The sequence below is a fragment of the Marmota marmota genome, unplaced genomic scaffold, assembly GCF_001458135.2.
Source record: "Marmota marmota marmota unplaced genomic scaffold, marMar, whole genome shotgun sequence".
NCBI lineage: Eukaryota > Metazoa > Chordata > Mammalia > Rodentia > Sciuridae > Marmota > Marmota marmota.
The window spans coordinates 2,400,760-2,414,786 of record NW_026000001.1 but is presented as its reverse complement, the minus strand read 5'-3'; the positions used below and the strand labels follow the sequence as shown (position 1 = coordinate 2,414,786).

Sequence of the window (14,027 nt, the reverse complement as noted above, 5' to 3'; positions counted from 1 at the left end):
GGTGGGCAGACGCAGGCCCTGGGTGCCCCTGACTCCGGGGAGCTGACCAGGGCCCGGGGCTGCCACGGGAGGTGTCTCTCTCCATTTGAAGCTTTCTGGAGAAATTCCAGCTCCGACTGAACTGGGTGTCTGTAACCTGTCGGCAACAAAGAAGAAAAACCCCACCAAACCCAGAGTCGACATATTCTAAGTGGGAAGGAGTTTTAGGTTGGAGAGCGCCGTCCGGACTCTCGTGGTCCAGGCAGGAACAGGGCCCAGAAGCACTTGGCCACCGTGGACTCTCGAAGCCCCGGGGTGGCGTGAGGTCGTGCACAGGTGTGGCCTCTGGCAGCCCTGGGCTGGGAGCTGACCAGGCCACTTTTCATTCATTGCAAAAAACATTTTTAAATGGTCTTTATTTTTCTTAATAATTATTTTTAAGTTATAGGTGACACAGTGTCTTTTTTTTACTTTATGAGGTGCTGAGGATCGAACCCAGTGCCTCATGCATGCTAGACACGCGCTCTACCTCTGAGCCTCAGCCCCAGCCCTAGTCTTTATATTTTTAGAGCTGTTTTAGGGTCACAGCAAAATCAAGAGGAAGAGACAGGTTCCCGCGCCTCCTCCCACAGCCCTGCGCCTCCCTCCACCAGCACCTGACAGAGCCAGGCACTCTGCAGTCTTTGACCCGTGTGGACACATGTCCATCCCTGGAGCCCGCCATTCACCCCGGGGGTCCCCCCGTGACCCCAGGGTCCCTTGGTGTCACATCAGGGTCACTCAGTGTCACACTAGGTCCCTCTTGCTGTCACACCAGGGTGACTCTTGCTATTGTGCCTGCCCTGTACCCACCATCTGAGCCCCATCTGGTTAGGGTGACTGCCTGGCCATCCCCTGGCCCCCCCGTCCGTCCCTCTCTCCAGTCCTTTCCGGGGGTCCTGTGGTTGGGTCATGCTGCTGGCAGCCCTTCCAACTGGTGGCTTTTGCTGTGGCACAGCCCTTGAGCCTCCTGCTCCTATCCCCCTGTGTGACAGTGCGTTCTCTTCAGTGCTGCGTGATGTTCCCTTGCACGGCCGTTCACTTATGTCCTGGGTTGCTCCATTGCCACCACACGCCAACATTGGGCTGTGTAACACAAAGCCCGGACTGAGGTGCCCGATGGGGTCTCGCTGGGCTCCCGGAGCCCAGACCCACCTGTGTGCCCAGACCCCACCCGGCTGGAGTCCCCACTGCTCCTGGGGTGGGCCCAGGGCCCTGGGTTGCTGCCCTGTAGGGGCTTCTGGGTCATTTATCCAGAGAAGCTGCTGGAAAATGGTCCCAACCTTCCGGGGACACCCATGGCCTGGCAGAGGCTCCCGGGACCTGGTGCGTGCCTCTGCCTCCCGCTGAGGCAGTGGTCTTCTCCCCTCCCTGCAGTGTCAGGAGGTGATAGAGACGTCGCTGAACAGCGCGAATCTTCTGGCAAATGATGTGGACATCTACTCCTTCCCGTTCGACGCCTTTGGTAAAGGGATGATCAAGAAATGCCGGACGAGCCCCGACGCCTTCATCCAGCTGGCCCTGCAGCTGGCGCACTACAAGGTAGGCCAGGCCGAGCTGTGCCCGGCGTCCCGGGCTCCTTCCCCAAGGCGGGAAGCTGCCGCTGGCACCAGAGGCACAGCCTCCTGGGCTGGTGTGACCATGGCGCCCGGAGCATGTCCACTGGGCACTGGGGGTGAGTTCCGCAGACCCCTCTGGACAGACGCGGGTCCTGTGTGGAGACAGGCGCTGGGGAGATGAGCAGAGGGGAGCCTGTCACTCCACGAGGACAGAGCTGACAGGCCCTGGAAACACTGGGTGCACTCCTTCCCCTCTGGCCTCTGACAGCCCCTTCCATAGCAGGGACCCAGCGGCCACTGGAGCACTGTGGCCGGGCCCCGTGTGCACATGCTGGCTCCGCGTGGCAGGTGCAGCCTGTGCAGGGACAGAGTGGACTCGCTGCCCTTTGGAGGGAGGGCTCCAGAATGGGGCCCTTGAGGTCGCTGTGGAGAAGCAGAAGTCACTGTGGCTTCGGCTCAGGTGTGCCCTGCTTTAACTGAACCCTCTATGGTAAAATGTGAGTGTGTCACGTTGACAGTGTGTGGAGTCCCTATGGGGACAGCTGACAGTGTGCCCTCCACTGGCCTAAGAGCATCATAGGCCCCTGGAGTGTCCCACCGGTCGCCCCTTCGCACAGGTGAGGAAACGAGGTGCAGAGAGGTCGGGGACATGTTAGTGTGACACTGTGTGGCAGGGGAGAGCCAGCAGTGGCTCGCACATCCAGGCCTAGAAGCTCGACTTCTACAGCTAAAGTGAAGGAGATAACTGCGTGCCGCACAGTAGACGAGGCACCCCCAGAGGTGACCAGCTGTGACAGGGACACGCCTGGCTTAGCCGATGCTCACCGTTCTGGATAAAGCCGATCGCATTCCTGAAGCGTAGGCTGGGCGCGGCTTAGCAGCGGAGCGGCGGGCGCAGGGCCCTGGCTGCAGCCTCACGCTGCTCAGGATAAAGCAACCACGGAGCTTGATTTTTCCAACTGACGTCTCGGGTGCAGAGGACGCTTCACAAGCATACCAGGGCCTCTCGTCGTTTGAGGACCTGATGAAGTGATTGCTTCCTGAGGAAACACAAACTGACAGAGCTAAGCCCAGATGAGATCAGACGCCCCTGACCCACTGTGTCCCTGGGGAGGGGGAGAGGTCGCCCAGAGCCACCTCGTGGGCCCAGAGACCTGGGGAGGGTGGAAGCTGCCCAGGTAGTGAGAGCCATGTGCCAGCCCTGGGGACCCTGGGGCCAGAGGCTGCTGGCCACCAGCCTGAACCGGCAGGGCCTCTGTGGCAAGGCTGCCGTGGGAGCCAGGAAGCCTGTCCAGAACCCACCTTTCCTGCAGCGGGAGTGGCAGCTGGCAGTTCTAGGGGTGAAGGCAGAGACCCCACGTCAGCTGTAAGCAGATGGCTTTGCCCGCACGAGGACAGCAGAGTCGGCGGCAGCGGCAGGGTGGCTGGATGAGTGGACAGACGGTGCCGAATCACATTGCCAGGTCACAGAAAGAGCCGGAACAGTCATCTCGGCAGATGAGGACATTCCAAACTTGCCATCCCCTCCTGACGAGTACTCTCAGTCGGGGGCGTGGTGATGGGCTCTTTCCTTAAGGTGGCAGATGCCCTCGTGGGGTAGTGTCCAGCTGTCGCCTCAAGGGGAAGATGTGGAGCCCCTGTCAAGGCCGGGAGAGCAGGACGCCGCTGGCAGCTGACAGGATGTTCGGGGCGAGAGACATCTGTGACTTCAGAAGACAGGAAACTTTCATGGTTGAGCAGCGCACTCGGTAAACAGGCCTAGTGCAGAATCAGACCAGGGTCAGTGTCACGAATACCGACGGCCAGGCGGGAAGCAGAGTAGAAGCCAGAGACGAAGACCCGGGGCCCCAGGCTCGGTCTGTGAAGCAGACAGGACTGTGCCAGGGTCCTGGGCAGGCTAGGCCCGGCGGTGCCCTCCTGGAGTCCCAGGGACTTAGGAGATGTGAGGCAGGAGGATGGCAAGATTGAGGCCATCCTGGGCAATTCAGTTAGACCCCGTCTCAAAAAGAAAAAAACAGCTGGAGGTGTCAGGTGGAGCGGGGCTCCCCTAGGTTCGATTTCCAGACCAAAAAATAAAGAATGAAAAGAAGCCCAACCATCCAGCCAGATAGGCGAGGCCAGTCCCTGGAGGCATCTCCGAGGCTACCAAGCAAAGCGTGAAACCGATCTGTCAGTCCAGAGCAGGCACCCGTCTCACTCAGACCTTTCCCGCTTAGAGGTCCCTCTAAAACGAGGACAGTGCTGCGTGTCACCCTCATCCGGGGCCATGGGCCTTCCGAGGTTGCACGTGGAGCACTGTCACCAGCCTGGGGGCCCAGCCGGCCCAGCTGTCACTGACTGACATCCATGAGGTGGCGGATGCTTGCTGGTCCGTGGTCATCTCCCCTGCTGCAGTGTTCTCTCCTGGGGCAGGTTGTGGTCAGTCCAGCTGGCCAGAGTACCCCCAGGGCCAGGATGAGCCTCCACAGAGGAGGTGGCTGCGGTGAGCGCGTGGGGCACCTGAGCCAGGACCCCGGCAGGTTGCCATTCCAGCCCAGAGCTGCAGGGTCTCCTGGGCCCAGAGCCGCGCAGCCAGGTGAAGCCTCCTGCTGTGGGGCCCGCTGGCCTGTCCTCAGGCCCAGTGAGTCAGTGTCTGCAGACGTCCACCTTCGAGCCGCTCCTTAGGAACTGCAGGTGTGGCCCTGGTGCCCGCAGCCCTCCCCGGGCGCTGGCCGCAGCGGGCTCAGTGGGCACTCGGATGGGTCAGAAGCCGGGCCCCGTGCCCATCGGTGCACCTGCCGAGAGTGTTTTTAGATGACCATTTTAAGTTTTATTTGTTTTTGTTGTTTTGATTTGGGGGGTTTTATCTGGGGACAGAGTCTCACTAAGTTGCCCAGCCTGGCCCCAAACTTGCGATCCTCCTGCCTCCGCCTCCTGAGAAACTGGGGTTACAGGTGTGCGCATCCTCCTCCAGCTTAGGTGACCCTGTTTAGGTGCAACGTGTGGCCCTCCAACTATTCTCACATTTAAAGCCTGCGCTGGGGGGTTCCGTACCTCACGCATCTCGCGTTCACCCTGTTGGACGATTCAGGCCAGTTCACGTCCCACCCCGCCCCGCCCCCCTCTGTTCCAAGCCTTGCAGTGGCCTGAGGTCAGGAGCTTGGTAAAACCTGGGACCTCCTGCTTCCCAGGGCACAGCATGGGACCCCCACAGCCAGGGGGATCTGATGACCACCGTAGGAAAGAAGCGAGTGCCAGGCTGGTGGCTCATCACAGGGCCTTGAGGGCACTTGGCCCCTTCCTGGAGGACACTCGGGCTGGGCAGCGTGTGTGTGGGAGGCGGTGCTCAGGCTGCACCCCTCACCCGGGGCCACTCGCTTTCTTGCTGTAGGTGGGGGACTGATGGGAGCCGGTGCCCCAGGATGCGGGCAGCTGTGATGCTGGGTCCTGGGCTCAGGTCTCCCTCAGCTCCGACCTGCCCCTGCCTGGGCCCATGTCCAGATGGTGGGCCCTCCTGGGGTCCCAGCGGTCTCGTCCCCCTCCGCCGTCTCCTCTGCTCTGGTCTCCAGTCCCCAGGAGACGCAGCGGGGCTGTGCTGGTGGGCCCCGTGCTTCATGCTGCTCGAGTTTCAGACTTGCTGGGTCCCAGCACCACGCTTCTGCCAGCCGGGTGGTGGCCACACACAGGCATGGTCACTTGAGGGTCTGGATCTCTGCATGAAAGTGCAGCTCCTCTGCCCCCCACCCTGCCCAGGTGCATCCCCCAGTGTCCACCTGCCCCATGCTAGCCTCTGGAGATGCGTTGGTCTGTCACCCTGGGGCCACCAGGGCCAGTGCCAAGGCACTGTGATGCCAGGATGACGGTCACCAACTGCCTCCTATTGAGTCCTGTGGTCTCGGAGCTGGCCTGGGGGCACCAGCAGCCCAGCCCCACATCTGCCTCCTGGGGAGGCACCAGCTGGCTGCAGAGGCCCTGGAGACCACTTTCCCCTGCCCCCAGTGCCGTTCCTCACCTCTACCTGCCAGCAGCCCCTCCCCCCGACTGCCAGGGGGTGACCCTTGGTGTTTCATCCAGAGGAGGAACTTTCCAGGGCCCTCTGTGCCTGCCAGCCCCGGGCACTGCTGTGGCTCCAGCTCCAGACTCCAGGCCTGCCCTCCTGTCCTCCTGCCGTCCTCCCTGCCCCATTCCCTCCCCCTCCCGGACCCTTCCCACTGTCCCCCAGCCCCAGGGCCCCTGAGTCCCTGCAGCACTTCCGACGTTGCCTGCAGATCCTGTCCACTAGTCCCTCCCTGAGCATCTGCGCGTGGTTGGGTCAGCACGGGGACTTGAGTAGAGGTCACAGCACCAGTCACATCATGGAGTGGAAACCTGGGCAGCTGGCCCTCGTTTCCTTCCAGCCCTTTCAAAGCCACACAGCCCGCTGCACCCAGCAACCCGGAAGCCCACTCCCTGCGCCCCACCCCGCCGTCCCGGCCACACCCCCTGGTACAAGGCGCTCTCCTTCCCCAGGACATGGGCAAGTTCTGCCTCACGTACGAGGCCTCCATGACCCGGCTGTTCCGAGAGGGCAGGACAGAGACCGTGCGCTCCTGCACCACAGAGTCCTGCAACTTCGTGCTGGCCATGGTGGACCCCAGCCAGACGGTAAGGGGCGGTGCCGGGAACGCGGTGCCCTGCAGGCCTGCCCGGGGACACATCGCCCATGCATAGCCTGTCCCCTCCACACACTGATCCCCTCCCCGCCTCTCCTTCCCTCCCCCTCCTGGGGGAGCAGGAAGTACTAAGAGGTGACAACAGGGGCACACACAGAGCTTCTGTCACACACAGCTAGAGATGATTAGAGTGGCCTGAGACAGGCGGAGGAGCAGGGGGATGCCGGGAGCCAGCTGGAGCTGTCACTAGAGCCCATGGCCCCGGGAGCCACGGGCCAGGTGGGGGCTGGGGTTCTGAGTGGCACCTCCTGCAGCCCCGACAGCAGCCCAGTGAGGCGTCACCAGTCACCAGCCGACTGCTGGGCCCGGAGAGCTAGTGGCCGTGGTCAGCTCTGTGCCCAGGCCCTTGGCCCCACAGCACAGGTGCTTACCTCTGATGGACGGAGGGGACCCCACCAGGTGGTGTCGGGCAGGGGCTCCAGCCGTCCCTGGACACCTTCAAGGCGAGCCTGGCAGGGAGGCCCTGCGGTGAGGTGGGGCCAGACCCTGGGCGAGGGTGTCGCATGAACCTGCTCCTGTGACTTCCATCGCAGAGCCCAGAAGAACCCGCAGTGGCCCTTTTGGGTCAGATCCAAAGGTCCCAGAAGTGCCATTTTAGCAGAATCATTGGCCAGACCCAGGGTGACCTGGGGGGACAGTGCCCTCTGACAGTGGGCACTCACAGCCGGCGCCCCCTTGGTGATCTCTGTGTGGCAGGAGATGTTGCGGGTGGGCCCTGGGAGGCTGCCCCACCCCACCCCACAGCCCTCTCCAGGCGGGAATCTGGGGAGGGTGTGGTCAGTGGAGCTCCAGAGGGACGCCTCGGCCACCACCAGCCCTGGCTCAGCGCAGCAGGTACCCACAGCTGCCCTGCTGACCCCTGGAGGGAGGCGGCAGCGTTGGAAACGCAGATCCAGGTTGCTCGCCAGAGACATCGATGCCTCTCCTTGCTGCCTTTGCTGCCTAGGTGGAGCACAGGCTCAGGCTGTTCAAGGTGGCCTCCGAGAAGCACCAGCACCTGTACCGCCTGGCCATGACGGGCGCTGGCATCGACCGCCACCTCTTCTGCCTCTACGTGGTGTCCAGATACCTCGCTGTGGACTCCCCTTTCCTTAAGGAAGTAAGTCGCTCCCAGGGCAGCTCACCTAGTGACCAGTGCAGCCTTGCACATCGGAACGGCAGGTTGGGCCCAGGGCACGGCTGTCACACAAGGGGACAGGCACCACAGTTCCAAAACCTTGCAATTTGCTTTGCTATCGGATTTACCTTCCTGACTTAATATGTGAACACCCTCAGAGCCAGATCACAGGAAAACACGTGACAGCGGGGAGCTGTGGGTCTGTCACCCTTGTCCTTAGTAGGATTTCTTTAATGGAAAATTTGTAAAATTTATTTATTTTTTTTGCACTGGGGATTGGTGCTTGACCATGGAGCCACATCCTCAGTCCTTTTTATTTTGTTTATTTTTTTCTGGCCTTATTTGTTAAACTTTTATTTATTTTATTTTTTTCCTTTTTATGTTTTGAGACAGGCTCTTACCAAGTTGCTGAGGCTGGCCTCAAACTTACTATCCTCCTGCCTTGGCCTTCTGAGCCTCTGGGATTACAGACCTGCACCACTGTACCCAGCTGTAAAATTTAATTTTTTAGCAATGGCTTGTATTTAACAACTGGCTCAAAAAAAACCCTGAAGGTGTACCCTTCAGCTCTTGGGAGCTGGTACCAATCTGACAGCAATCCCTCATTCTAAATCTTTCGAAACTCTGCCACCTCTGTCTGGGCTGCTGGCTGGTGACCCCTGCCCAGTCCAGGGCCGCCCCCACCCTGCATCCTGTTGGGGAGACACTGCCTGGGCCACACTGCCTTCAGAACATAGGCCTCCAGTGTCCGGACAGTCTGTTGGCCAGCAGAGCAGGTCTCTCCTGCCTTTCCTCTGGAGGTGTGAGGACAGGCTTTGGACGGCGTCCCCTGGACATCTCCTTGTTTCCCTCCCCAGGTTTTATCTGAGCCCTGGCGACTGTCAACCAGCCAGACCCCTCAGCAGCAGGTGGAGCTCTTTGACCTTGAGAGGAACCCAGAATACGTGTCCAGTGGAGGGGGCTTCGGGCCGGTAGGTGCAGCCCCAGGTGTCACTGATGGAAAGGGAGGGACGTGCCCGGCCTCCGCCACCCTCCAGCCCGCCTTGGTCCTGCGGCCCTGGTCCCCTGGCCACCTCTGCAGGAGTCCGCGGCCTTGGGCAACTGTGGCCGTCTTGGCTGGACTGTGAGGAGGCCCTCGCTCACGCTGCTCCGTCCGCTCTGTCCTGCAGGTGGCCGACGATGGCTACGGCGTGTCCTACATGATCGTGGGAGAGAACTTCATCCACTTCCACGTCTCCTCCAAGCTCTCCAGCCCCGAGACGGTGAGTGCGGAGGGAGTGCGAGTTCGGCCCGTCTTTACCCACTCCTCAACTCGGTGGCCTGTTTTTGTTGGGTCGGGTGTTTTTGTGTAAGTGGATTTCAGGTTCTCTTAACCTGGGGGAGCCGTGGCCGCCTTCCTCCAGGGCCCGTCTGCTCCTCATTCAGATTCTCCTCTCCACGGTCCGCGCAGCCCCACAGCAATGTCATGTTCACTGAGTTTTTTGTTTTTTTTTTTTACTAAAATAAGAGGAAATTACTACTAATAATAAAGTTTATCAAGAAACAGGAAACAGGGTGGAGGGGAAATACTGTGACTGTTGTTGGCATGACCACAGAGTGGCATCCCTGAAGATGAATAGATTTCTGGTACAAGAAACCGCCTTCGATCCCTGTCCCGTGGGAAAGCCTGGCCCCTCCCTCGGAGTCCTCGAGTCCCTCTCTGAGGTCAGCCCCTCAGCAGCTGGGCCCCTGCGGCTCTGCACGTTTCTGTGGCCCTCTCTGGGTGCCCGGTGTAACTGACCATTGGGTTTTCATTGCCGTGAGACATCTGAAGCTTCCAAGAAGCTGGTATCCCTCTGTAGCTTGGGGCTGGTCATTCTCCAGAGTGGGACATTAATGTCCAGAGCGCTGCCACCAAGTGCCATCCCGGCCCAGCAGTCCCCTCTGGGGAGCAGGGGCTCCGCTCACACCCAGCTTCTCCTGTGCTGTGGTTGGTGGCAGAGGCCATGGCCCTGGCTCCTGCCCCTTTGCCCTCTCCTTTACTTCTTCCAGAACATATGCCTGTCTGGCTTTCAAAGCACTTTTTTGGGGGGGTGTGGTACAGGGATTGAATCCAGGGGCACTTGACCACTGAGCCACATCCCCCGCCCTTTTTCTTTATTATTCATTGTTTTGAGGCAGGGCCTCACCCAGCTGCCTAGGACCTGGCTAAGTTGGTGAGGCTGGCCTCGAACTTTGGACCCTCTTGTCTCAGCCCCCGGAGCTGCTGGGATGACAGGCGTGCACCACCTCACCTGGCTCTGAATCACATTTTTCACTGGGTTTCATGGGTGGCGGCTGGCAGGTGGACAGTTTTTGGAGGGCAGGCCAGGTACGAGTTAAGGTCCTGGAGGCCAGAGCCAAACAGGTTCCCAGGAGGCGCCCTCCAGCAGGCGGGCTGGCGGTGGAGAGGGGCACTGTGTTCTTCACGGTGTGGGGACTCCAGGAAGCCTCAGGCTGCACCCACCGCAGCTCCAGGCATTCCCCGGCTCAGCCCAGGGACTGGCAGAAAGGAATCTGAGACACAGTGGAGTCAGATCACAGACGTGAAGACTTGAAGTGCGGGGAGGGGGGGGGGTCTGCGTCTTGACGTGGTTTGCTTTCTGCTTTCAAACCCAAGGATTCCCACCGCTTTGGGAGACACCTGAAGCAGGCCATGGCAGACATCATCGCCCTGTTCAGGCCCACGGTGAACTCCAAGAAGTAGCCCCGCGGGCCACCCTCCACAAACCAAACGAAGAATAGGATGGATCCTGGTCGTCGTTCAGGACGAAAATTGCTCTTACAAAACTCAGAAATCTTCCTTCCAAAAAAGGGTCTGTTGCTTTGTTTCCCCAGCATGGTGGGCGGCACCGCGTGAAGCGTGACCCACTGTCCCCAGGTCCTGGCTTCAGGAAGGCTCCACATGTCCCCAGAGCCTGTGCCGCAGCTGGTACTTATTAAGGGACTAAGACGCCACTGGGTGGGTGGAGGGGGAGTGGGTAGCACTTCACACACCTGAGAACTGGAACCACGCCCCTCGGGGTGACCCAGGACCTGGTACTTAAGGCGTTCAGCGTCATCACAGTAGTTCAGACATTTGATTTGTAAAAAGAAAATGTGTGGTTCAGGTCGGCAGTGGTAACAGTTGCAGCTAACACGGTCACGCACTAACTAGAACCCACGCTTGGGGGATCGGCTTTGTCACTGTGGGTAACTGTCCTGTCTGGGTTGCTGGTCTGTGTTTGAAGCAAGCCCCATGCAGCCTCCTTAGTGTTACTGACCTTTCAAGTCTCCAAAACCCAGTGCCTTAAAGTGGGAGGCCCTCTGGGGGTGGGTGGGGATTGGGAGTCTGGGTGGACTTGTGGGGATGTTGCACCTTCCTCAATTTGCTGAGCGCAGAGGACCCCAGGTCAGTGCTGCAGTGTCCCCACCCCAGAGGACCAACTCCCTCGTGGGAGCAGCCATGCTGGGTTCCCCTCATGGGTGTCCTTCCTGCCATCAGTGGGCAACAGAATAACAGGGATGGATGGTCAGATGGTAGCTAAGAATGAGGCCTGGTGCCAGCCTCACGCGTACTGCTCCCCCTGCAGGCGAGACTGTGCCACTGCAAAGGGAGCAGAGCCTGGGGAGGGCAGGGCAACACCTCCGTGGTCAGGACTCCTGGTCTGGGACCCCAGTGGGATTGCCTTCTCATCCCCCCTGGTCGGAGAGAAGACCCGACCTCATTTCCAAAGGAACCGGAGGGGGCTGGAACAGCAGTCCCGGTCACTTTGATGAGAGACCAGAGTGGCCCAGTGGTGGGTGCTAGGTTCACAGCCTGACCTTCGGGTAGGAGTGCCTTCACCGGAAGCGCCTGCTTGACCCCCGGAGCACTTGTACCCTCGGTCATCCTCAGTATTGAGTGCAGATGCAAAGCATCATGGGGACATCCCACTGCCTCTGGTCTGTCGCCACGAGCTTCGCGGTCCATTTTTTAAATCGTGTATTTATTTTTCTGACCACTTTATCCTTGCCGGGCTCCCCCTTCCTGCTTCTGCACTCCAGTGACAAAGAGCAAGGGCTGGGCAGTTGCCCAGACAGAGCACTTGCCCGACATGTGCATGTCTTACTTCTGTGTGTTTTGTAATGTAGAAATCCCACCTCCATGGGCCAAAGATCCTTTCCTCTTAAAATCAAGAAGGAATGAAAACAAAAGGCAAAAACAAGAACAGTAAACTATTACAGTGAACAAAGCCCCATTCTGTGGTATTCAGTGGGTCTGGGGGAAGTTGCCCCTGCCCAGGGCTGTGGAGCTCACAGGCAGCAGGCAGCAGCCACGGGAGCCTCCTCCAGAGTCACCCAGGCAGTGTGCTAGTGACCACTGAGCAGTCTGTTTCCATGTGTCCACACAGGAATCCGAGTGTAGACGTGTTAGCACTCAAACACACTTGGGCTTATCTCTCAGGTTTTATGTTTCAGATGTATTTGTTGCTAATCGGTGTGCAGTTATCAATGCAATTTTATATTCCTTAAAAGGAGGAAGAGTGGGTTTTTATTGTACATGTCAAAAGGGGGAGGTGAGAGTATTATGTATTTAATTTAATTTGGAACAAATTAGAGTCTTAACACAGCCATGGTTTAAATTGGTTATCCTGATCTGTCCATTGCGTGTAAATACAATGTGCTCTTGGATGTAAATCTTAGAAATGCATGGTGTGAATGTAGATGATCATTAATAAAACATTAATCCTGTCTACTACAGCACTGTCTGTCTCTTTGCTATGCCAATAGAGAGAATTATGCAGCAGGCAGTGACCTTGGAGCAGGCAGGGTGGATGTCCCCGGGTTCCTGTGCTTAACTCAGGAAAGTATCTAAATGGAGCCTCTTGATTTTCACTTGTATCTACTCAGACATCTGTTCCCTTGTCCGAGGCCTGACAATCGCAGGTGCTCGACAGATTCATGTTCAATGAAGGTCAGAGGCGGTTTCTTCGGCAGGTCTTCTTGAGCATCTATTCTGGGTCCTACAAATACAGCAGGGACCCCACCAGGGTCTGGCTGGCCATTCCAGCTCCTGTGAGAAGAAGGGGAGGACCCAGCGCACCATCCGAGAGGACCTTCAGGGCCGTGGCAGTGAAAGCAGGCTCAGGAAGGTTCCTAGTTAGAGTGGGTTTGAGCTTTGACCTGAATGACGAGACAGAGCCAGCTTTGGCCAGTCTGCCAGGGCCAGCAGAGCATCTAGAGACAGCATCAGGAATGGAGGTCCCAGGCTTGATTCTGACCAGCTTGGTGACACACCTGGGGCTATGTCCACCTGCAGAAAGAACAAATGGCACAGACTTGTGTGCTGACTTCCTGCTCCAGTTCCCCAGATGTTTTCCCTGTGCACTGATGTGTAACAGCTACCTTCTCAATCCCTGCAATTTTGGGAGCCCGATGTGGACTCTCAGACCTGCCCCTGAACTCAGTTTCTAAATTCCATATGATATGATTACTGCAGCCATAAAGAGTACAGTCACCCACACATGTGTAGGCACCCAAAGAGAGGACTGGACAGGCAAAGGGATTGGGCTGGGGTGCTCAAGGAAGCCTCGCCTTCATCTGTGCCATGTAAGGACTTCAGCAGGGAGGGCCATGTAGTAACCAAGGGAATGGCTGTCCTGATTGTCATCTGAAGAAGCCACAAGCACTTTCTATGGATTCCTGCCCACAGGTAAGGAAACAGCACAGGTGTATAGGAAGCTTTTCTGCTAAATTCTGCTCCACTTTGCAGCGATATGACCAAGAAGATGATTCAAGTCCTGTGTGTTTGCAGTTAGCTGGTTGCCTGGGCTATATTTTAGGTTGTTCACATGGGAATGTGAATGTTGTTCAATTCAAATGCCCCAAAGTAATATTTCAGACAAAGAAGTCCTAGTTGTGTTATTTTTGAGTGCTTCAAATTTGCCAGCCCAAATTTAATAATTCTCCACTGGATAAAATTTTCTTGGGATTTTCCGAATATCTGAATGTACAGCTAAATAGCACTCGGTGCTGCTGTGCCTGGGCTACTCCCCTGTGACTTAGAAAAGTGTTTTTAATAATGAGATAAGAAAGCTCATGTTTTTAACATTTTTATTTTACTAAAGCAGTATTTGCACATGGAAGCAGTACCTAGGCATCCATGGTGGGTCTCCCAGCACCCACAACCAGCAGAAACACCCTCTGAACTCTGCCCGTTGGGTAGGTTGTAGCCACCACTCTAACTAAGCTCTTCATGAAGCAGTGTCAGTGTCGGTTACTTCTGGCTCTGGAAGGTGGACTTAGTTTACCCCCCACCCCGAACTTTGAGAGCTTAATTTTATTTGCTGCTTGTATTTCTAGGCCCATTCTCCCCACGCCCAAGCACCAATATTGAGTTGTTTGTATTCGGCTAGGGAGCAAGTCCCGCGCCAAGAACAGGAAGTGCCAGCACACGCGCAAGCCCCTGTCCCTCCGCCCTGCTGCTCGAGGTGGGGTTACGACAGCTGAGGTCAGACGTCCAGCTAGGGAGTCCCACCTCCTAGGAGGACTACAAGTTGCTTCAAACTCCTTGGGAGTCCGTTTCCCCACCAGGGCAAGGAGCGGTGGATCCCTAGAGCGCTCTTCCAGCCTCCTACCCGCGAACGCAGGGCGGTGACCCCG

General features: G+C 57.9%; 1 protein-coding gene across 1 annotated transcript in view; it reads left to right on the top strand.

Annotated features, from left to right (window-relative positions):
- Cpt1a (carnitine palmitoyltransferase 1A) overlaps window positions 1–12,125 on the top strand; it is a 40,563-nt gene extending 28,438 nt beyond the window's left edge. The window contains exons 14-19 of the mRNA XM_015503282.2: window positions 1,396–1,560; window positions 6,066–6,200; window positions 7,215–7,367; window positions 8,243–8,356; window positions 8,555–8,647; window positions 10,024–12,125. Of these exons, the coding sequence (XP_015358768.1) occupies window positions 1,396–1,560; window positions 6,066–6,200; window positions 7,215–7,367; window positions 8,243–8,356; window positions 8,555–8,647; window positions 10,024–10,110 (747 nt within the window). The 3' untranslated portion in view covers window positions 10,111–12,125. The remainder of the gene's footprint in view (window positions 1–1,395; window positions 1,561–6,065; window positions 6,201–7,214; window positions 7,368–8,242; window positions 8,357–8,554; window positions 8,648–10,023) is intronic.
- Window positions 12,126–14,027: the final 1,902 nt, after the last annotated feature.